Source organism: Dermochelys coriacea, chromosome 8 (assembly GCF_009764565.3).
Source record: "Dermochelys coriacea isolate rDerCor1 chromosome 8, rDerCor1.pri.v4, whole genome shotgun sequence".
Classification (NCBI taxonomy): Eukaryota; Metazoa; Chordata; order Testudines; family Dermochelyidae; genus Dermochelys; species Dermochelys coriacea.
In genome coordinates this window covers 70,557,727-70,582,745 of record NC_050075.1, presented here as the reverse complement: position 1 = coordinate 70,582,745, position 25,019 = coordinate 70,557,727, and the positions used below count along the sequence as shown (strand labels likewise).

At 40.7% G+C, this 25,019-nt stretch overlaps 1 protein-coding gene across 3 annotated transcripts in view; it reads left to right on the top strand.

The window, feature by feature from the left end:
• The first annotated feature begins 67 nt into the window (after positions 1–67).
• Positions 68–25,019, top strand: part of SLC30A7 (solute carrier family 30 member 7) — a 55,800-nt gene continuing 30,848 nt past the window's right edge. The window contains exons 1-6 of one of the 3 annotated variants that reach the window (XM_043490755.1): positions 68–314; positions 573–674; positions 12,247–12,355; positions 18,647–18,734; positions 22,556–22,682; positions 23,624–23,779. In XM_043490755.1, the coding sequence (XP_043346690.1) occupies positions 83–314; positions 573–674; positions 12,247–12,355; positions 18,647–18,734; positions 22,556–22,682; positions 23,624–23,779 (814 nt within the window). In that variant the 5' untranslated portion in view covers positions 68–82. Of the gene's footprint in view, positions 315–572; positions 675–8,507; positions 8,596–12,241; positions 12,356–18,646; positions 18,735–22,555; positions 22,683–23,623; positions 23,780–25,019 lie in introns of those variants that run through there. The other 2 variants (XM_038414101.2, XM_043490756.1) reach the window with 2 other exon arrangements.

Here is a 25,019-nt window from a genome sequence, read left to right as displayed (position 1 = left end):
CATGCCCGCCCCTTCCGGATAGCGTCTGGGGCCATTGTCCTGCCAATCGCCCACGTCTCCCGGCCTAGCTCCGCCCCCAAACATGGAACTAGGTTTCTGGCCCCGCCCAGTCGCCCCGTGGCGCCTGCGCAGGCGCAGAGCAGGTGCCGGAAGTCTCGGAGGCCAATCCCGGCCCGGCAGCCGCGCCGCTCCCAGCCTGTCCTGCTCCTTTCCGGGCTCGCCGGCGCCGGGACGATGTTGCCTTTATCCATCAAGGACGATGAGTACAAGCCGCCCAAGTTCAACCTGCTCAGCAAGGTCTCGGGCTGGTTCAGGTGAGCGGCGGGGCCCGGGCCTGGGGGGGGCGGGGCTGCGCTGGAGCCGGACTCTGTGCCTGGGAGCAGGGGACCGGGAAGCGGCGCCTTAGGGACCTAACCCACCTGCGGAGGGAAGCGGCGGCGGCGGCGGCGGCGGCGGCTCCGCGCTGGGCCGCCCCCCGGGGGTGTCAGCCTGTCAGCCGCCGGGCCCTGGCCATGCCCCGGGCCGCCGTTGCTCGGCCGCGGCAGCGAGTGACCGCTGTGCCGTGTGTCTAGGTCCATCCTGTCCGACAAGACCTCGCGGAACCTGTTCTTCTTCCTCTGCCTCAACCTCTCCTTCGCCTTCGTGGAGCTGCTCTACGGCATCTGGAGTAACAGGTACCGGCACGGGGCGGGCGGCTCCCGCAGCAGCCGGTGCCACGTCTACTGAGCTGCTGGGGCCGCAGGCGGAGGCTCCTCCGGCTTTGGGCTTGGAGTCCGAGCACCGGCCGGCGGGGGTGCCCCTGAAGTGGGGGAGCTTGAGTCGGGAGAGGTCAGGGGCCCTGAGCTTGCCCCCCTCCCAGCTTCGGTCAGCTTCAGGGTTATGCTTGTCTCTCAAGCCCCCGGCAGGGCAATGGCTCTATGTCTCAGATTGATAACCAGGCTTGAGTGGGGCTTTTGAATGATTGAAGAAAGATTCCTACAGCATTAGCTTTGTGATGGCGGGGTTGTGACTCCCCCTTCCCTGACATTGCACCCTGCTAGTCTGAGCTCTTGTCTACACCTGGGAGTTAACTCGGATTAAGGAAGGGTGTGAATTGAAAGGTGTATAATGGCCATGCTTAGACCCTAGAAATTAGATATAAAAATCAGGTAGCCAGTTCTGAACTCTTGGGTCCATCTCTCAGGTGCTATCCTGGATATTGCTGAAGAGGGCTTCTGACCCTGTCTCCTCTGCTGTGTCTGCTGGGTTCAGGGCAGAGGAGTAGTGGTGGCTCTGAGGTGCACTGCACCATTTGGGGATTGCTGCAGTTGCCCTTCCCCATCCCCCACCTACCACATGGATCCTTTATCTTGGAAGGTGAAAGTGTTGATAAACTGACAGCCAAGAGGCAGAAGTAACACTGAATAGGGTGCCCTTATCTTTGTATCCCTAAGTAGAATTGAAACATCCTGGAATAGGTAAACAATACATGCCACTAACTCATAGGCTCAAAGCTAGACAAGACACAGATAGGACAAAAGCTTAAGAATCAAAATGAAATACTTCAGTAGTAAAAATTGAAATTAAAAAAACTGAAGTGATTTTGGTGCTAGTTTAAGGTGATCATTTGACACCAGTGAAAATAGAAATAATGTATCCCCTTTAAAAGGTAGAGTACAAACAGTGGCAGATTTCTTTGCACCATGGATGTGCCTCTTTGTTGACAGAAGGACTGTCCCTAAGATGAGAGATTTCAGTCTTTGCATTCATTCCGTTTTTGAATTCTACAGAAACTGACCACAAAGGTGTCTGTGAGTGCCAATAGTGAATCCCTGCTTTCTGAACTCAGATTTTGGTCTGACTTCACAAACTGTAAAAGGTCCATCAGACTAACTGTTTTCTATTGTGGGCCTTACTTGAAGCACTAACCTAGAGGTGAAAAGCTCTTTTTTTCTGTTACCCTCCTATGATTGCTTTTAAATGTCTCACTGAACATATGGTAAAACCCTTTGCTCTCATCAAAAGAGTTGCTGCTTCAGCACTGTTCAGATGGCACAGAATGGCAATTAATCCTTTAGATTTGCCTGACTTTGACTTTGTAGTTATTTTGAGAATTGTGAATAGTTTGCTGTGGGCATAATTAGACTATTCTGGTGTGGAGGAGAAGGGTTGATGTTAGAGATTTCTAAAACTGATCTTTTGAAGGATGTATAACAGGGCCAGATCAAAGGATTTCAAATCTGATACTTGATATTGTTGCCTTGGGAGAAGCTAAGAACAAAGTCTCAGATGTTGGAAATGTTCACTAGAATAGATATGGTCAGAGAGAGTTGTGTTTGAACTGTTTTATCATTGTAGAATTAAGCTCCGAAAGGTTGGCATCTATCAGAGGCTTTTCTATAGCACCCGTTATCCTAGTATACTATCTAAGGCCCTGATTATGCTATGGGCACTACAGTGGCACAGCTATGGCGCTATAGCTATGCTGCTCTAGCACTGTAGTGTAGATGTTTCCTACAGTGATGGAAGAGGTTTTTTCATTGCTGTAGGTAATGCACCTCCTTATGCAGCAGTAGCTAGGTCGCTGGAAGAACCTGCTGACCTAGGTGCATCTACGGTGAGGGTTAGGTCAGCATAGCTACAGTGCTTCGGGATGTGAATTTTTCACACCACTAAGCACCAAAGCTCTGCTGTCCTAACTTTTAAATGTAGACCAGGTCTGAGTGTATATCGTAATCAGATATGTGATTGTATTGTATGTCTTTATTCTGCAATCCCTTGCTGTTTGCCAAAGGAATATATTTTATCCTATCCTATTTAGGAAGCTGCTTCTTCATAAGCACACTTGATCGCCAGAGATGTTCACCTCTTTACTTAGAGCTTGTATATACACGAAGTTATTCTGGAAGATGATCTTATTTCAGAATTAGAATAATTCCCCACAGGGAATTTTTCAGGAATAGCTATTCCTAAATTTGAACCCTACCTTAATCCAAATGATCTTTCCTTTGGGGAGAGAGCCTTATTTGAGTGTAAAATCCCTGATAATTGGAGACTGTGAGCAGCAGATATACCTATGTCATAACAAATATTGCCTTGGGATTCCAGGATGTTGCACTCCAGCTTCATTTGACATCCTAACTTTTTCCTGACAACTAGGAGGAAGGTAGAAGCCTTTTTTTTTCCTTCCTATTCTAGGCATCTTGGAACAGTACTCCTTAGATACTAGTTAGAGAAAGAAATGTTCAATTCGGATGTAAAAAGTTTCAGAAATATCCTTGTTTGAGGGATTAGTTTTCAAAGGAGGATGACTCTTCAGTAAAGTAATCCTAACACTACCCTTCCTGTGATCTTCCTCCTATCTAAGGTAGTTGAACCTGTGTGCAATAAGTCTTATGGCTATAGTGGGATTGCTTTTCCAGCTTTTCATTGGGGTAAGAGGAATGAGAACTGATAATTGGTAGGACCAAAAAAGACTTTTGGAACTGTAATCCTAATACCCAGTACACTTGATTGGTTTATAAAGTCTGTACTACTTGTATTTCAGGGACTACAAAGGGACCTATCAGAACAACATTTGAAAATATACTTCAGTGTCATTTTAATCACTGGTAGCTAATTTTCAAGTGTATAACCCATTCACTCCTAATGACTATAACCTGTTTTGTTCTGAATTTTAAATTACAGACCAAGTGTTTTGGGGATTATTTTTAATCTAGAGCAGAGGTTCTCAAACTTCATTGTGCTGCAACCCCCTTTTGATGACAAAAATTACTATATGACCCAAAGAGGGGGGACTGAAGCCTGAGTCTGCCCGAGCACCACCACCCAAGATGGGAGAAGGGGGAGCCAACACCCAAGCCCTGCCGCCCAGGGTGGCAGGGACCACAGCCCAAGGGCTTCAGCTCCAGTCTTGGGGCCTATAATCTGAGTACTGCCACCCAGTGCTGAAGCTCTCAGGCATTGGCCCTGGGCGGTGGGGCTCTGGCTCTGGGTCCCAGCAAGTCTAATGCCAGCCCTGATCAATGAAAACGGGGTCATGATCCAGTTTGGGATCCCGACCCTCCGTTGAGAACAGCTGATCTAGATCTTTTTGTATCCTGTTTGGTAAATAACCAAATGATTAATTTATAAAATAGTTAATGTTGTTCATTTAAATTTGGGTAGCGTGTCTTTCCTAATTTATTTTAACAATATTTGTGAATTTAATATTGACAAAAGATGCTGAAGTGACAGGCTTGGAATAGGAATAACACAAATGGCAACAATTCAAGTTTGCCCATACTGGCTTAGAAGACTCACCTTAAAATGTGAGAATAATCTGTTCATTGACTTCCTTTAGTGAAACTGCCAACAGGAGTGCTAGTTGTAGAGGTGGTCTTCTGTGATCCGTTTACTGATAACTGAGACAGTCAAACCCATTTCATGTAGACCTTCAAAGAGTCAGAAATAGAAACAGCCTTTATTTACTTCTGATTTGGGTTGAGTTTGAAATGATAATCAGTAATAAAAGGCTATATATTTCATTACTAATCTTGTAAAATTTACATCCCGCTTCCTTTAGTAGTATCTTCAGAAGTAAATGTCTGCTAGATTTTTAAATGTGGCTAAAATATTGCTTATGAAGATTATTCTTGATTTATATGAACATTTTAATCTTAATGCTCATCAGTACAGCTTTATCACATCTTTTAAAAAAAAAACTTATAATGAAGAAGATTACAGTAAGAGTAAGGGTAAGAGCTAAATCTTATGTACAATACAATTTCTGTAAATTGACAAATGAGTACGTGTGTGGTGATTGGATATCTGTGTCTAAATTTGTACTACTTTTATAGTTTTAGATTGAAAAGGATTAGAAAACCAAGTGTTGGTTTAGGATGGTAGATGCTAAGGATCAGACACGTTTGAATTTACAAGATTTTTATCTTAGAAGGTCTGATCTTTATGTAAGCTTAACAAATAAGATATTCGTGCCAGACTGTAATGTTTTGCCAAAACATTAAAGTTAGACCAGTGCTGAGTGTTGTTAAAAATCTCACCTGGAAAGTGCAGTGAGAACAATTTAAAAATAACAATGATCAAGTGACAGTTTTCAAATAGGTGAATCCCAGGCTACTTAGGGCTTTCTAGATCAAAACCAGCATTGTAAACTGTATTTGGAAACCAGTAGGTGGCCTATGAAGTACTGGTTACATGGTCATGGTGAGATGAGCCACTTAACAAGCGGTTGCATGGTATGCTATCTTCAACTTCTGGATTTATATGACTGTATAGTGTGCTTGGCAGTTTCTCAGTTGACTTTTTCAATCTCTAGCACTAATACAGCAATAACTAACTGCACAGAACATTGTGTATGAATGACTTGTAATATGGAACAATGGAAATAATGCATCAGTTTTTAAATCACTAGTAACACGATGCTTATTGTGATAACTTTTTATAGGTCCAAATTCAAATTACATTTCACAGTCCAAATAAATAGGCATATGCCTATTTATATCTTAAATGTCTGTTTTTAATCTCCTAGAATGAAGGCGATGCCTTTTCTAAAAGAATTCTGGCAAAGAATTTTACTCGGACTATTTAGTCAGTATTTCAGATATGCATGTTTTCCCAATATCAGTCTGAGGTGTGAAAAGGGAATATAGAGAATGTGGACACCTTTGGTTTACTGAGTGTGAAAATAAGCAGTTGGTTGCTACCTATCTTTTTGTTCATTGTCCATTTTTTTTAAATAAAGGGAGAAAAATTCAGTTTACATACTGTAATGAATGGCAGAATTCAGAGAGATGTTAATAAATAAAGTTAAGTGCTGGAAAACATATTTTTGAATAATATCTCATTTTACACATCGAAAATGATTTTGTGCCTGATACTTATACTGTCACTTCTTTGGATCACTTACCTTGCCTGTCTTCATGTATATGACCCAGTTTTGTGAAGATGTTTTTAATTAAAACATCTTCATGCTTTACCTGCTAGTTTACGTTCCCTAAAAATGCAAGAATTCTTTATGCCATTAACCTATGTGTGGGATGTTAAAATAGGGAAATATCTTCCCTCCCCGATGTTTTGTTTTCTTATGGTCACAACTATTTACAGCAGCCAAAGGATAATGGATGTAAATAGTAGTAATTGTAAAGCTTTGCCAGTGAGTTTGAGAACAATATTACTACCATTTCTGCTTCTCTTTTGCAAATTGGTCTTGATCCTCACACACACATCTGTTATTGTGCAAGATTAGAGGTACTTGATGAATTAAGTGTTCTGATAAAGTTTCTACTTGGCAGTGGTCATTGCAAGTATAGCAGCATCAAATAAAATTATATCGCTATACAATTGATGGCTGATGGGAAAAGCTAAATATATGTAAGGCTTAGCATTTTTTTTCTTTACTGCTATGTTCACATATGACAGGTTCAAACATTTGCTGTGGGATTTGGGATTATGATTCCAAAAGCATGATATTCCTTGTGGTATGTCACTGACTTTAAAGGGTGTTTCTTTATGACAAGCTATGGAAAAAGAACGGATTTTTCTGCCCCCCCCCCCCCCCCCAGGCCATACATTATTGCTGTTTTCTTTATACATTGTGACAAATTACTTTGTGCTTTGATTTAAGAAGTAGTGGCACCATGCTTCTTGCAATGACTATGTACATACAGCCTCCTAGCCATTTAGAACATGTCTTGATAGCATCATTCTTTTTAAAAAAATCTTTGTAATGACTACAAAAGCTTCCTAATTATGATTAGTTTCTAAATGTAGTGGGTTGTTGTCAAGGTTCCTTCTCCACTCTGAGCTCTACAGTACAGATCTGGGGCCAGGCATGAAAGACCCCCTTAGCTTATTCTTACCTGCTTAAGTTAAAAACTTCCTCAAGGTACAAACTTTGCCTTGTCCTTGAACCCTATGCTGCCACCACCAAGCGTGTTAAAGAACAGGGAAAGAGCCTACTTGGAGACATTATCCTTCCAAGTCCTACACCCTCTTTCCTGGGGAAGGCTTGATAAAAATCCTCACCAATTTGTATAGGTGAATAGAGACCCAAACCCTTGGATCTTAAGAACAATGAAAAAACAATCAGGTTCTTAAATGAAGAATTTTAATTAAAGAAAAAGTAAAAGAATCGCCTCTGTAAAATCAGGATGGTAAATACCTTACAGGGTAATCTGATTCAAAACATAGAGGAATCCCTCTAGGCAAAACGTTAAGTTACAAAATGACACAAAAACAGGAATATATATTCCATTCAGCACAGCTATTTTACCAGCCATTAAACTAAAGACAATCTAATGGATTTCTAGCTAGATTGCTTACTAACTTTTTACAGGAGTTCTGAAGAGCATTCCCGATCTGTTCCTGGCAAAAGCATCACACAGACAGCCTAACCCTTTCTCCCATCCTGTCCCTCCCAACTCCAGTTTTGAAAGTAACTTGTCTCCTCATTGGTCATTTTGGTCAGGTGCCAGCGAGATTATCCTAGCTTCTAAACCCTTTACAGGTGAAAGGGTTTTGCCTCTGGCCAGGAGGGATTTTATAATTCTGTATACAGAAAGGTGGTTACCCTTCCCTTTATATTTATGACAGTTGTATCTAAATATATTTGGATAAATTGAATTTGGCAGTTTAGGAGAGACATTGGCTATGCAAAATGTTAAACTGGTGTACTGTCCTTTGAAAAGAAAAGATTTGCAACTTCTCACACTTCAGAATCTTTTTGCTGCTATGTCAACCAACTGCATATGATAGATGCAATAATTTGATATCTGTTCTTGTGTGTTTATAAATTCTTCCAAAGTGTCCCCTTGATCACAAAATATACTTCTGAAAAAAATGAAAGACAAGTTTCTTACCTAGCAAGTGTGCTAGCAATGTAGCAGTTCTAGTCCCTTTGTTCAAAACACATTTAAGAATTCTCTTGACAAACTAGATATATTCAGTATGTACCCTATAATCAAAAGCAGTATTTTAAAATCAATTCACTGAGGAGGAACTGTAAAATACTGTTTTACTCTCTGAAATACTGGCTTTACAATACGTTGTATTGGATTTTTTTTTTAAAAATAAGGAATTAATGACTTTTTCGCAATAGGAAACAAAACTTGCATAAGTAGATTTCATGTTGTACTCCTCATTTGAAGTGTTACTAAGATGTCAAACAAGCTGCTATGTTGCAAGATTATCTAAATTTAATTATATCTGATGTATGGCTGGGATTTTCAAAGAAGCCTAAACCAGTTAGGTGTTTAGCCCCCACTGAAATACAAAGGGGATTGAGTACTGTACCTACCTCACTTAGGGTCTTTTGAAAATTCCAGTGTTCACATATATATCTAGCAAAACAGTATATATTCTAGAGTCTGAAATAGGTTAATTGAAAACAGTTATTTTTTTTGTAGAGGTAACCTGCTAAAGGGAAAAAATGTGGTTTGTGCCATTTGTTGCTGACTTTTTTTTTTTTTAAGTAGAGAAGGTCTGAAAGATCTCTTTATAAAATTGCTTGTTTGCCTTTTTTACATTAGAAATTCAGGTCCTGTTTGTATTTAAAGATTAACTGGAGGACCGCACAAGAGCCAAGATAAAGTTGAGCAATTTCAGGAGAAGTCTTAAGTAAGGCTACTTAAAATTCTGGATTTGTTTTTTAGTTAACATCTATTTAACCTTAATTAGTAATCTATAATAGAAGGTTTCTTTGCCCAAATATTAAATTCCCTTTCCCCTTAAATTAGTGTTAGATATAACAGAAAACATTTCTAGGAACTCCCAGATGTCTTGCAGCACAATCAGAGAAGAATGGATTTTTCTATTCTTGATAGGTAAAAAGACAAAAGCAAACTTTAAAATAAATCTGGCTGTTATACATCATAAATCAACAAAAGTACACAAGTCCATTTAAAAACATTTTCTGACCCTTAAATATTTTGTAACTGTGCGTGGGGGAAGTTTTTGGTGATTCTTTGAAATGGCTTAGTTCCTAATCTTCAGTTCTGTGAAATGGTACTAATGTGACCCCCCATCATTCACTGCTTTTATGAAAGCATTAGCACTGGAAGGTACATCAGACATGTGTGAAAGTGCAGAAGTAACTTTTCCTCAAAGAACCACAGAAGTAACCTTCTGTTATTTGGCCTTTACAAAGAAAGCTGTTTGCTTAATTATGTTTGTGATGTATGCACATGGATTGCCTTGCAGGAAAACTTTCTTTTATTCTAAATGTAATGTTACAAATGAATCTAACCCAACATTTGAATGGAATCCATTGCTTTCACTGAATGGCATTAAGAAGTGGGTGCTGTTTCATTTCACCCTAGTTCAGGTGCTGCTGTGAAAGATTAATTATGATTTGAAGCAGATGCTGATATTGGTTTAAGTCCCCTTCAGAGAATATCTGTTACCATTGAGTTAAAAATACAATATTCCTTCCTAAAGGAGCTGCAAGTCTTTCCAGCTTGCTGCTTCACACGATTGCAGCTTCTGGCAGCATGATGTACATTAGGCTCAATTTACTGCTCATGAACTCGGGACCAAGCAAAGACTTAAAAGAAGTTGCAGGCTGCTTGAATTGTCATTTGGGATTCCTCTCTTCCCCACCCCTAAAACAACAACATTTTTGAATTATTAGATTTTATAAAAAGTCTTTAACATGAACATGCCCTACCTAGCCTACTATTGTGCCTGTTCCCTGCTATGTCAGCACTTCTGTAAACACTGGCTGCTTGAGTTACTGGAGACTCTGTATTGTCACAGTTCAGTAATGCATAATGGCTTCTGATGTTCGTATGCACTGTAGAGGGGCATTTGAATGCCATTTTATGGTGCACACCTTACATGCAATCCTGATAATGCACAGTACCCAGTATGCACATTTAAAAAAATTAATTGCCTGAAATGATTGTGTGCTGTCTGAATGTATTGGGAGCAATATCACACTTTTGATTCAAGCTTAAAAGTAAATTTGTACTCTGAAAAATGACTACAAACAAGTGTCACCTTACTCAATGTATTGGTTATGCTGTCAACCACGTAGAACTGCTAACTTGTCCTAGGTTGTATAATGGGCAGGGTGTAGGTGGCAGTGCCAGTGGCGTCTGATGGGTTGGAGTAAAAGGCAAGAGCTGCGACTAGTTGCCAAGCCAAGTCAGGAAAGCAGATAGCATGGTCAAGCCAGGATTGGATCTAAGTCAGGAGTAAGATAGAGGAGAAAAGACAAGGTCTGTAGCAGTGGCAAGCCAGAGTCTGCATTGTTGGTCAGATGGTTCCAAGGAGCAGCCTCCAGGTTTAAATAGTTGATGTGCACCTATCAGGCAACCACTGGGTTCAGTTGCGCTGACATCTTTGAGCGGTACTTTCTGCAGTGACTACCCCTCCAGTAATGAATGGATGGTGCTTTGCCTGACTCCCTAGTGGCACTCTGGAGGTGTTGGTAGCCCAGGACTCTGCAAACCTGGGTTGTAGACCTGCAGATCCTTACAGATTGGATTAAAAAAATGGATGACTAAAAGAAAGGGATTTTTTAATTTAAATTAAATACAGGCTTATTTTTTAAATTATGGCAGCCTATGGTAAGGCCTAAACTAACTATCACATATTAAATAATTTAAATAAAAGAAATTAAGCAAAGACAAACCACTAAACTGGTGGAAGTCACTGGCTAAGTGACTAAACCATCTTTTGACATCAGTAGTCTCTTCAACAGGTGCAGAGAGAATATTTTCTCTTTTCAGTTTATTCGACTAGTTTAGTTCAATTACTTGTTCATTCAAAGTTAAGAAACCAAGTGGGAGCTGAGAAAATGGAATAAACCTATTAATAAAAACTGAGAGTCTTAGTTCTAAAATTTTGAGGGACATGATGACCCAAAACGATCTGTTCAATTCACTAACTACAAATACTACTTCCTTTTCTTGATAAATCAGTTAATTTCAAGTGCAAAACCTTTTTATCTAAAAACTTTCTGAAATATTTGACATACCTATCAAGTACATTTAAGATATTTTTATTTAACTAATAACTACCGTTTTAAAATCAATTTAACTTCCATCCAAATAGAGCTTGACACAAATAAGAAAGAAAATGGTGACAGGCATTTCTTAGTGATTAATTTTTACAACTTAATAAGTATAAATATTATGAATCTAAATACATGTAAATTAAGCTATATTTGCTTAAATAAATGTATAGTATATCCTCCTGGTTAGCAAAAAAGAAACACCAAATATAATATAAAAGCTATATTTAGTTCAAATCAATATTTTACTGGTTCTCAACCAATGAGAATCAATCTTTTCCTAAAGAACTAGAGTACAAACAAAAATAAAATTATAATTTAAATCAAGATTTCCTGCTTGCTGATTTGGAAATTTTAATCAAATTGGTTTTAGTCTATTCATACTGCCTGTGCCAATGAACCTGTTTCTACTTTCATGTTATCTTCTTCCCCTTGCTTCCTTACCACTATTTGGAAGGTCAATCATCGGTTGCATATCAGAGATTGTGAGCTTTCTGTGGCAAGGACTGTCTTTGTGGTGGCTTTTCTACAGTCTCTAGTATAGTGGTACTCTAATCTTTGTTTGAATCCTTACGCACTGCCACAATAGTAATACTAAATATAGTAACGATTCATGTGTTTGCTTTGCTTGACACATTTTTCTCCTGCTAGCACAACAGGATCAATGGAATTACTGGAGGGGGGGAAGGAAGCGGATTTCTTTTCTGACTCTTTTATATTGAGAGAATTAAGTTTCAGTTGCCATATCTTTGTGCATCATTTAGAATAATCAGATTTTCTTTTATATATTTTTAAATTTTAGATTGAGTTGGCAGTTTAAAAAAGCAGGCATCTTTTTGCCTGTAACTAAGTGACTATGATCAAGTTCTTGAGACAATAAACGTGGAACCTTGTTGGGTTTTTAGCATATAATGACTCTTTTAACTTTGGCTTCTAAATGTTATGTATACAGACTTAGGAAGTCTAACCTTGTTTTCTAGTAGTAGAATTTTTCCATGTGTAGTCTAAAGCATCATAACTATTCTTAAGGGCATTATATGGGAGTTCTATAATAGGTAAACCAGATTCAGATAGCGCCACCACCTGAAGGTTGCTTAGTAATTCGCAATGAGTATTTATAATCTCAGACACAAAAGGAACAGGAGTGTACACTGCTAGGGTCAGGGGAGGGAGATGTTAAAAGCACTTTGAATTTCAAATTTAGTATGGCCTTATGGAACTAACTGAAATATTTCTGCTCCTTTCTAGTTTAGGTCTAATATCAGATTCCTTTCATATGTTCTTTGACTGTACTGCTCTACTGGCTGGATTAGCAGCTTCAGTCATTTCAAAATGGAGATCAAATGATGCTTTCTCATATGGGTAAGAAATTTTAGCTTCTCATTGCATAGGAAATACATTTTCATAAGTGCATAGATAACATTTCCTGTTGCCATGCCTCAGGAAAGTGTAGCATTACTAGTTTTTGTTGAAAAATTTTGGGGCAACTATTGAAATCAACTTCATTTAAAAAAAAAAAAAAGGCGAGGGCTGGGGGGAGAATATTGAACTAAACTTGAACTTCTTGAAATTGGCACATAAGTAGCCAAGTGTGTCTCCTACAGAAGTGTAGCATAATTATAAATAAAATTAGAGTTGTGTTTCTGGGGTGAAGTTTAAGACCCTTCCAAGAACTGTTTGCTGATTGATATTAATGGAATCACAAATCATGTTGCAAAACAAAATGTCACATTGCATATTGTTCAGCTGCTAGCATCCACCCTAATGGGTGATAGCCAAAGTTGAAACAGCTTTTCTTTTTGGATTTTGTTTTTCCCCAATCTTAACTTGAATATTCCCTATATTGGAGTACTGCATACCACACTAAACTGATTCTGCTTGCCTTTTTGAAAAATGGAGTGGTTGAAATGCCGGTTGTGTATTTTAAAAACAGTAGTGGAGATCCTAAATGAAAATTAACTTGTTGCTCATGTTTTAATGGGAACAATTATCCATATAAAACTGTTAACGGCGGGCAAAATATTGCTTTTGTGGCTCTTACCGTCTACCTGCAGCATGAAAATACTCTTAGTGGGGAAGATTTTAGATTTTTTAGTGGGGAAGATTTTCTAGTTCCTGTCTGTGTAAATCCCACTTACAGTGCAGCAACATCCCTTACGTAGGAGTTTTGCAGTAGGGGTTGTGCAGGAGCCCTTCATGCCCACCAGTGCACTTCACCCTGCTCCTCCTCCATGGGCATAAAGAGGCAGCATTACATGTTCATCCTCAGTTCCTTCTAACCGCTTTTCGGCAGCAAATGGGGACATTTTGTTATGATTTCGCTGTTAGTATAGTTTCTTACTGTTTCAATTTATTAGCCTTATAACTTTGTATTAGTTATTTAGTCCTTGGCTACTTAGTTTAAACAATAAACTTATTTTTAAGTTTAATATAGTCAGTAAGATTAGCCAGTTACCTTGTCAGTTTCAGACTTTATTCCCAGCTTATGCCAGGATTCAAGTTGTACCCGTCTACAGGAAAGGACACAGTCCATTGTCTTTGTTGGGGGGGGGGGGGGGGGCAGGGAGACCTCATAGCACATTTTGAGGGGACATCTGCACAGTTTTTATAAAATGCACCTAGAAATTTAGAGAAAACAGACTGAGTCTCTTTCTAATGGAGAACTCTGAGACCTCAATCAAACTGACATGCTAGAGCTTCAAGGACTCTCTGGCTTAATGGCAGTGACCCTGTTTGTGCCCCAGAGACTACAGAGGTAATGCCAACTTCTGTGACTCCTAAGAGGCATCACTCTTCCTTTAAGCGCTCTAAAGTGCGTCCAGTTGAACAGGCAAACGCTCCAGCTGTCCACAGGCTCGGGGATCATGTAGACAAACCTGTAGTTAAGCTGAAGTTCCCTTCCCTGCTACTGCAAAAGAAAAAAAGCAGAGTCATGGGTACTGAGGGAACTGCTCAAGGCTGCATTAGCACCGATATCTCCAAGGAAGAAAGTAGCTCTGCCTAATCAGCTTCCCTCAGCAGGCCAGAGAGATTGAGGACTGACTTTTCAGCATTGGCTTTCTCAGTGCCATTGCAGCAGCAACAGCAGTCATAGCATACCCTGGTACAAGCAGAGGCTACAGTACCAGGACACTCACATGCTAACTCCTCAGTACCAGCTCAGGGAGCCACTAGGATTGTATTGGTTGCTGCAGTGCTGAGGCTATAATTTTCAGGAAAGAAGAACCTGTTAGCAGTGGTACCAGACTCCTCCTCCTTTCTCATAAGTGTTGCCAGAGATTGCTTTTAGCTCTCCATTTTAGGGACATGGATGGCATCAGAATAACTTCAGAGTTATGCTCCCCTTTATGGGCTTATTCCCCTCTTTCAGCTGGAATGAAGACTATCGGGACAGCCCAGGATACCGATCATAAAGATATCACTACATTCTGGGAGCTATAGTCATGGTAAATTGTCTACTCTGCATACTTTAGCAATGCCTTCTCATGCAATTCCCCACTCTGAAGATTCTTCATTGTCATCTGTGACTCATCCCAAGCACCCAGTAGAGACCATTCACCAGAACCTCATCCACCTTCACTGTCTCCTCCTTGAGCTAAGCTTTAGGATAAAATAGTTTATCCTAAGGACTCTACCTTTAGACCCCCATTACAAGAATCAGCTTTCATTCCCTGGGGACAGCCTCCTTAAGCCCGTTGCCTATGGATTTCAACTAAGGCCTTATTGGCCACCTGAGCCTCATCTTTCATAGCTACCAAGTCTTTTAGTCTCCCAAGAATCTCCTTGAGAAAGCTGTCAAAACCCTGCTCTCTGCCAATACCTCACCCAAATGTGGAATCACAAAATTCTTTGAGGAAGAGTGTGGAGAAATTCACAATAACCCTTCATATACACCTCTTGCTATACTTACACCAGATGAAACCTCATCTGCAGGATGATTTTAAGACCTATCAAGAACTTTTAAAAAGAATGGCAGATATCCTGAAACAGCTCCAAAGGAACTTCTAGGATGACATGCAAGTTATTTGATATCTTGCTACCACCTACTCAGAGCAGAATAGCTCTTCCAATTGATATTCTCGCTGCTGCCTAATAATTATGGGCAAGCCCATACTTTGAAAAGGGCTGAACAAAAGTAACGAGTCCTTCCTAAAGGGTTTGAATATTTTTGTTCTTGTTCATTGCTGTCATCATTGTTAGTCACAACAATAAGTTAGAGCCAAACAAGCTCAGATATCTGTCGTATGAGAAAAAGGTCTCCTTGGCTGCAAGATTTACCCTTCAACTTCCCTTAAGGACAGGATGGTGAACTATTTAGCTCTGTTGGCTAGAAGTAACTATACAGTGGGACAAGACAGCAGATTTTTCCAACGAACTACCTCTTGATTTAATGGAGGAGTTTAAATTGATCTGATCAGAGGGACATTAGATTTCTAGAGTCTCTCTCCATGCAGAGCTTTACAGACGCAAGGTCAGTGGCCACTGGAATTGCCATGATGAGAGACTCCTGATTGTTTGCCTGAGGTCTACCTAAAGAAGTGTAGACTATGGCACAGGATTTACTGTTTGATGGAAAAGACCTGTTTAATGACACGCTGCACCCTTTGAAAGATTCTTGGGCCATGCTTAGATCTTTTGGCCTTTATACTTCCAACTCTGAAAGGTTACGGTATATTAGAATACTTCTTGACAGAGATTTCAATCATTTACATCCTTGCACTATGAGAAACAACTAAATCCGTTTAAAGAGGGACAGAGATTCCTAAAGCAGAAAGCAACTTCTTTATTTACTTCTCAACCATCCCAACAACAAATGTAATGCTTTAGTCAAGGATACCAACCCAATCTGTGTATCTGTATCTTCCCCACCCCCAAGGATGCCTAGACGGTAATAACCTCGGACCTTTGGGTCTTGCAGGTCATTCAACAAGGTATGCCCTACAATTTTGCCATGGTACACCATACTTCCTCCCCACCCCTTTTTAGGGACCAATCTCATGTGAGTCTCATGCACCAAAAGATACAGTTTCTATTAGAGCTGCATGCTGTAGAGCGAGTGGTGCTTCACCTCGGAGGAAAATAATTTTATTCCCTTTACTTATTGATACCAAAGGAAAAGGGGGAGTGGCAGTCTTTAGTAGCTCTCAGGCTCCTCAACATGTATATGGCCAGTCCAAAGTTTTGCATGGTGACTCTGGCATATGACATTAGATCCAATGCACTAATTCAGTACTCTCAACTTGCAACACACACTTTCATGTGGTTGTATTTCTGTTACACACAAAGCTTCTCTTCATTGCAATACTGAAGGAACATTATCAGTTAAGGGTCGTCTCATTTGGTCTCTCAGCTGTACCTTGAATTTTCATGAAGTGTCTGGTGGTGGTAACCACTCATTTACATTGTCAAGGTATTTGTGTACCTACACCTTCACAGTTGGTTAATTCGAGGCAAATTAGCCAGCAGGTCTCCAATTTAGTAAAATGGATTCTGGGCCTGTTCTCAGAGTTAGGATTGAAAATCAACTTAAAGAAATCTCAGTTGATTCCAACCCAATCCATAGAATTTATTGGAGCTCTCCTGTGCACTTCTGCGTATAGAGTAAGATCAGTCCACACACTGTCTCATCCACCATATGCAATATTCCATGCAGACAGGATCACCATGCAATTTCACCCTAAGTTTATCCATAAGATTGTATTGGACCTTCATGTTAATCAATATATACACTTGGGTGTATTTTTTCCATGGCCTCACTCATCCCCAGATGTCAGATGGTAACATTAGTTCTATCTTAGTAAGACAAGTTTGTTCAGAAAATCTCCTAGACTTCTTAAAGCATGTGGCAGTGCAGCCTCTAAAGGCAGAGCAGCCTCCTCTTGGAGATTTTCTAGATGGGCTGTATCAATTTGTCATCCATAAATTACAGATATCAAGTTAAGTTACTGCTAGTTCTACTCAAGCTACCTTTGCAGCATGCTTCAGCAGAGTTGCAGTCATTGAGATTTTATAGAGCTGTGACGTGGTTCTCTACTCACTGACCAACCACTACTCTCCCTAGTATCAACATCTGGAATGCATGCTGATTGAGATATGCTCAGCTTGGAAGATAAGCTTCTAGCTCCCACTACCTAAATCACTGTAACTGGGAGCCACATATGCAGGAACATGAAGAAGAAACTGTTACTTTGTGGTAAACTGTTGTTCTTCAAGAGGTTCTGTGCCTATGACTCCCAAGACCCATTCTCCATCTTTGCTGCTTGGAGACTCCTCTTGAGACTCTGGGCAGTGAAGGAACTGAGGGAGAACAAGTTGTGAGGAGGTGCATATGGGCATGAAGGGTATATGCATGATCCCTACTGGATGCTCTTATTTGAACTTCAGAACACCTGTGCAAGGGGCGCTGCTGCACAGAATCTCTCAGAATCTCCCACATGCACAGAATCTCTCAAACACTTACCACAAGGTAAGTAACCATTTCTTTTATATAGCTCTGATATCTGAAAAACCAAAAACAACTGGTGAAGGGGAAGCAGCCTATTATAGTGTTTTTATATCAGGGGACTGGACTCAGGGATGAAAGTGAGCCGGTACGGGCCGGTAGTGCGTGCCGGTAAGAACCTGCACCGGTCCATACCCAGCCCACATTAAAGTGTTGCTGCGGCAGCACTTTAATGTCCCTACCCCTTTTGCCTCCCCTGTCGGCGGCCTTGCTGGTAGGGTCTGTACCGGCAGGGCCACCGATGGAGCAGGGGGGAATGGGCAGCAACGTTAAGGCGCTGCCGCTGCCCCTGCCGGCAGCCCTGCCAGTAGGGCCCGTACCAGCAGGGCCGCTGACGGGGAGGCAAAAGGGGCAAGGACATTAAAGTGCTGCCACAGGAGCGCTTTAAGGATGGTTCTTTGCCACCGCAGCACTTTAATGTTGCTGCGCCCCCTCCCCCCCCACCCGTCGGCGGGGCCATAGCAAAGGACCCTTTAGCGCTTTAATATTCCGGCCGCCGTTGGGCGAGGGGGCTGTGTGGTGCAAAGGGAGCAGCTGCCCTGGGGCCGGTGATTTAAGAGGGCTCGAGGCTCCAGATGCCGCTGCTGCCGTAGCGACAGCGGCATCCGGAGCCTTGGGCCCTTTAAATCAACACAGGAGCCCTGGGCAGTGCGGGCCAGCCGGACTGGAAGGGCTGGCTGGGGGATGATGACACCCCCCAGTCCCGCCCCTTCCGGGGCCGGAGCCGCCCCGCCCCAGTAAGTGTCTTCAGTTACTTTCAGCCCTGATCGGAGTCGAGACATCAGTTCTACTCCCCACTCTACTACTGGCTTTCTGAGAGAGCGTCCAGGTCCCTTCTCTCTATGAAATATGCTTTGAGATCATCTGAAAAGTGTGCTGCAGTGTGGAAAATAATTTAGTGTATTTTATATCCAAGCCAATAAAAATCAGGTTGGTTGACATTCAGAACTCCCCGTCAATTCATATATCAGTCTTTCATTTCAAAAATTTGGTTATACATAGGTATAGTAGGGGGAAGAAGGAATAAACCATAGTCCAGTCCATGGCACCATCCTGCCTCTCGTATACTGAAATTAAAAACTCTAAACACTTCTGGACGTTCAGTTTACAAAAAGGAAAGGTAACATCTGGTATTGCTGATTTGATTCTAGGTATGTTCGAGCAGAGGTACTGGCTGGTTTTGTAAATGGTCTGTTTCTGATCTTCACAGCATTCTTCATTTTCTCTGAAGGCGTTGAGGTATGTTCTAAGGTCAATTGCAGTCAATAAATCTCCTCTGAAAAAAATGTTTACCTTTGCAGAAGCTGCATTTCTGTTTAGGAGTGTATATTTAGGGAAAGAGGACAACCTAAGTGTTACTGTAATGGATGATGAGTAGTCATATTTGCAACCAATTAAACTTGTGTCATCTGAACAGAATAGAGAAAATCAGCTGGAGTCAGTGTTGGATGTACATGTATAAATACTTCTTTTTTCAGAGTGTCTGTTAGCTTTCAAAATAACGTATTTTGATTGCTTGAATGATGCTAACTTCTGTCAGATCTACCCTTTTCTTCAGCAGCCAGTATAGTATTTCATGGAATGGCTCTTCCCTTTCATTATTAAAGGAAAAATAAGGCTAGAAAAACAAAAGGAAGCCATTTGGGCATTTTATGTGGACAGAACATTCTAAGTAAGAAGTTAGGATTAGACATTTGTCAGAAGGAAAGAAAGAGATAAGATTGTCAAACAGCCAGGGTCGTGTTGATTAGTGTTGTGAAGAAAAATGAGTGAGCAGAGAAACTGGCTTTTATGCTATTAGGAGGTAGTGTTAATTTTTGCCTGGAAGAAGTCTTGAATAAATGTCACACAGTAACAATCTGAACACTTGCAGGTATGTTTTCTTCTTTTCTATTGACAGGCAGCTTATTTGTTTGATAGTAACAAAAGATAAAATTTTCAAAAGCAGGAAGTCCCATTTTCACAAGTGACTTAGTTAATCAAAAGTTAGGCTCATAAGTTACTTAAATGCTTTGGAAAACTTTACTCTAAAACTACAAAAGCTAGCCAGAAAAAATACTAACCCAAAGCCTGATATGCAGTATGGAGACCACCAGGAGGCCTCAAAGCAGTCTCCTGGTAAAATGGCAGCTTGTCTTTTCTGCTGTGCAAGTGGGTTTTTCGTTAGAGTGCTCCCTCTGGCCCATGCTGGGGACCTCATCTTTTTATAGGTTTCAGAGTAGCAGCCGTGTTAGTCTGTATTCGCAAAAAGAAAAGGAGTACTTGTGGCACCTTAGAGACTAACAAATTTATTAGAGCATAAGCTTTCGTGAGCTACAGCTCACTTCATCGGATGCATTTGGTGGAAAAAACAGAGGAGAGATTTATATATACACACACACAGAACATGAAACAATGGGTTTATCATACACACTGTAAGGAGAGTGATCACTTAAGATAAGCCATCACCAGCAGCAGGGGGGAAAGGAGGAAAACCTTTCATGGTGACAAGCAAGGTAGGCTAATTCCAGCAGTTAACAAGAATATCAGAGGAACGGTGGGGGGGAGAAATACCATGGGGAAATAGTTTTACTTTGTGTAATGACTCATCCATTCCCAGTCTCTATTCAAGCATAAGTTAATTGTATCCAGTTTGCAAATTAATTCCAATTCAGCAGTCTCTCGTTGGAGTCTGTTTTTGAAGCTTTTTTGTTGAAGGATAGCCACTCTCAGGTCTGTAATCGAGTGACCAGAGAGATTGAAGTGTTCTCTGACTGGCTTTTGAATGTTATAATTCTTGACGTCTGATTTGTGTCCATTCATTCTTTTACGTAGAGACTGTCCAGTTTGGCCAATGTACATGGCAGAGGGGCATTGCTGGCACATGATGGCATATATCACATTGGTAGATGCGCAGGTGAATGAGCCTCTGATAGTGTGGCTGATGTGATTAGGCCCTATGATGGTATCCCCTGAATAGATATGTGGACAGAGTTGGCAAAGGGCTTTGTTGCAAGGATAGGTTCCTGGGTTAGTGGTTCTGTTGTGTGGTGTGTGGTTGCTGGTGAGTATTTGCTTCAGATTGGGGGGCTGTCTGTAAGCAAGGACTGGCCTGTCTCCCAAGATCTGTGAGAGTGATGGATCGTCCTTCAGGATAGGTTGTAGATCCTTGATGATGCGTTGGAGAGGTTTTAGTTGGGGGCTGAAGGTGATGGCTAGTGGCGTTCTGTTATTTTCTTTGTGGGACCCATGGAAAAGAAGCTCTTGAGGAATTCCACCATGATTTCAACAATTTCCATCCCACCATCAACCTCAGCCTGGACCAGTTCACACAAGAGATCTACTTCCTGGACACTACGGTGCTAATAAGAGATGGTCACATAAACACCACCCTATATCGGAAACCTACTGACCGCTATTCCTACCTACATGCCTCTAGCTTTCATCCAGATCATACCACTCGATCCATTGTCTACAGCCAAGCGCTACGATATAACCACATTTGCTCCAACCCCTCAGACAGAGACAAACACCTACAAGATGTCTATCATGCATTCCTACAACTACAATACCCACCTGCTGAAGTGAAGAAACAGATTGACAGAGCCAGAAGAGTACCCAGAAGTCACCTACTACAGGACAGGCCCAACAAAGAAAATAACAGAACGCCACTAGCCATCACCTTCAGCCCCCAACTAAAACCTCTCCAACGCACTGAATTGGAATTTGCAAACTGGATACAATTAACTTAGGCTTGAATAGAGACTGGGAATGGATGAGTCATTACACAAAGTAAAACTATTTCCCCATGGTATTTCTCCCCCCAGCCCACCCCCCACTGTTCCTCTGATATTCTTATTAATTGCTGGAATTAGCCTACCTTGCTTGTCACCATGAAAGGTTTTCCTCCTCCCCCCCCGCCCCCCGCTGCTAGTGATGGCTTATCTTAAGTGATCACTCTCCTTACAGTTTTCAGAGTAGCAGCCGTGTTAGTCTGTATTCGCAAAAAGAAAAGGAGTACTTGTGGCACCTTAGTCTGTATTCGCAAAAAGAAAAGGAGTACTTGTGGCACCTTAGAGACTAACAAATTTATTAGAGCATAAGCTTTCATGAGCTATAGCTCATCCGATGAAGTGAGCTGTAGCTCACGAAAGCTTATGCTCTAATAAATTTGTTAGTCTCTAAGGTGCCACAAGTACTCCTTTTCTTTCTCCTTACAGTGTGTATGATAAACCCATTGTTTCATGTTCTCTGTGTGTGTATATAAATCTCTCCTCTGTTTTTTCCACCAAATGCATCCGATGAAGTGAGCTGTAGCTCACGAAAGCTTATGCTCTAATAAATTTGTTCGTCTCTAAGGTGCCACAAGTACTCCTCATCTTTTTATACTGACCTCTGGTAATAGGCGGTCCAGTTTTGGAGCGTTGGTTCATTCCCACCCACTCACATGCTAGATGAGCAGGCACTTCTTCCCTTTTTAGCCCTTTTCCTACTCTGTTAGAGAGACTTGCAGGATTAAACAGTGTCAGAGGAAGCATCTCTAACTACAAAAAGTAATTCCAGAGTGTTGTCCATAATAGGTTCTGGTAAACTTGTTTCCATTTTTAACATAGGATTTAGGGGTAATTTAAAACTCCAAGAAAATAGACTCTCAGCTGCTCCTCTTACCTCACCTCTCCAGAGAAAAGAGGTATTCTTCAGACTGAGAAATTATTTTACGTAGTCCCAGTATAACTGAGAACTAAAATGTCTTGGTATTGTTTTGAGCTGAATAATGCCATAACAGAATATAATGTAGAAGATGATAGTGAAATGTAGCTCTAATACCATTTGAAAAGAGACGTACAAAATATTTGGTGACTTACTTCCAAACAAGGAGAAATATAGATATTGAGGTTTTTAAAGTTTTCATAATTCTTCTAGAATGCTAGCATTCCTAATACAATATCCAAATCAAGAGATTAATGATAATGAATCAGAAAACTCCTGCATCAAATCAGATATGTAATACTATGTCTGTTTTCTGGAGTTGCTTCTAATTGTGAGGTAGAATTAAAAATGATACTTCCTTCTTTTTGTAGAGAGCATTGGAGCCTCCTGATGTGCATCATGAGAGACTTCTTCCTGTGTCTATATTAGGATTCCTTGTGAATCTTGTAGGAATATTTGTTTTTCAACATGGAGGCCATGGACACTCACATGGCTCTGGTATGACCATTGTAATTCTCATTATCCTTTCCTCATTTGTGTTCAGTTACAGTTAGCCCTCCAACCAGGGTCTGCATGTTGCATGTTTTGTCTTTCAGTAGCAAGCCTATTGAGTCATGTACAGCCTTGGCTTTTTCAGTATTACTAAAATAGTGTTCATTTTTCCTCCTTATTGAACTCCCAATAATTGGAAACCCAAAAAGACATTAATCTGCTGTCTGGAATTTGTAGTTTATTGGAAGAGACTTGCAAGAATTTTCATTTCTACAAAAGATTTTTCTCTTTAAATAGGAGACTGAAATGGCCTCAGGTGGAGCATTTTACAGGAGAATAGCTGAACAAAAATCTTAAATCTAAGAAGAAACTTTCAGTAGTTCTTGCAATTGTTTGGCATGGTTTTTCAAATTAAATTCAAGGTTTATATACACAAATACCTGTTAAATGTTGCTCTGAGTTTTTGCTGACATCAGACTTTCTAACGTAGTCTGTGAACTGTGACTCATCCTGACAGATGGAAGTAGTGTAAGTATTTTACACACTTTTTAATGTAATTGATTTTAAAAACATCATAGTATAAACACAAGAAAAGTATGGCCACATTCACCTCACAGAACTGGAAGTGTGTGTTAGAGTCATGCAAAAAGGTATCAGGATATTTCAGTGGTGGTCTAAAATGGCTTGGCTCAAAAAGAAGTAACATATAAAGCATTTTGACTTCCTTGTTCAAGTTCAGTAAATATTTTATGCCACAACATAACTTGGATTAATTTAGATTTTGAATAATGTGTATTAGTTTTTCTCTACCTGACCTACATGGGAAAAAAAAATCTTCTCTTTTCTGTGTGGAGTAGGTAGATATTAAGTACTTTGGAAATGAATGAAAGCATACTTTTCTTTAATATTCACGTACACAGTATTCTGACAGTGATATTTATTTATAGGGCATGAGCACAGTCATTCTCTATTTAATGGTGTTCTCAGCCACGGACACAGTCACGGAGGTCACGGTCACAGCCATGAATCCAAACATGGCCATGGGCATTCTCATGATCACAGTCATGGGAAGAGACACTCGCACAATCAGGATTATTGTCATGGTAAGTGTCTGTCTGAAAACAAAGGCCATACACCAGAGATGGTATGTGCCATTAAGTTTTACTGGCATAGATTTTTGTGGATAGATGAGAAGATGCTGGCAGCTTGCTTTAGCCAGCACATATGGAAGAAATGTTTCTAAAAGGAGAATGCTAGTGGCATGTTCTTATCCACCTAATGCATCTCGTGGTACATCTGAGTCAGTGCTGCTTCTTTTTGCAGCATATAATTGTTGTTTCATTGTGAGCTTTGTAGTAAATTCAGCATTGCAATAATGAGAACTAGTCTAATACTTATGAATTGTACTAATATTTGTAGTAGTAAATATGCAACTTTAAATGTAACTGTAAACTTGTTTGTGTAGAGGAAAACTTAAAGGTATCAGCTTTTCAGAAAGCCCTTAACAAAACCAGCTCGAGTTATGTCATGTAGTTCATATTACGTTAATAAAAAATTATATCCGTTATATTGGTTTAGCTATGCATACAGCTTGGTTACATTCAAAAAGATGTGTCCACCTAAGTATTCACATGTGTAGGCAAAGGTTCAAAGTATAGTTTCTGCTTTCTCTTGCCAGGACTGCAGCCTACTCTGCAATCCCCAAACACTTTGTGCCTTCAGGGATCGGCGTTCTATAGTACATTTTATGCACATGTGCATTTACACGGTATAGTCCCATTTATTCAAAACCCTATTATCCCAACCTCTGCTTTATCCAGACCCCTTCCCCCCCAGGCTGTACAGGGAGCCCTTTGTTGCCATAGACCCACTCACTCAATCCACAGTTGGGCTGCAGAGGGCTCCCTGCACTGCTACAGGAGCCATGCAGTAGCAAGGTGGTCTCCGCCTTAGCTGAGGGCAGCAATGGCTCCTGCTCCTCGTCGTCATTGCAATCCTTGTGGAGGGTCTGTGTTCCATTATCCGAATCTCATCATTATTCAAATTCCCTCCTTGTCCCTCAACATGAGATACATATCTTCAGCAGCACGTGTCTCATGCTGAGGGACAATGAAAGAGTTTGGATACTGCAGAGATTTGGATAATAGGATTTTGGATAAACAGGAGTAGAGTGTGTGTAAAATATAATATATACACACACGCCCCTATACACGCATACATATACACAAGCTTCCCCTTCTCTCCTCCCTCTCCCCATCTTGAAATTTCAGCTTGCTCTTTATCTTCTTTCTGGTACAGCAAATACTAAATTTTCTAGCCAGAGTTATGACTAGTCATCATGAA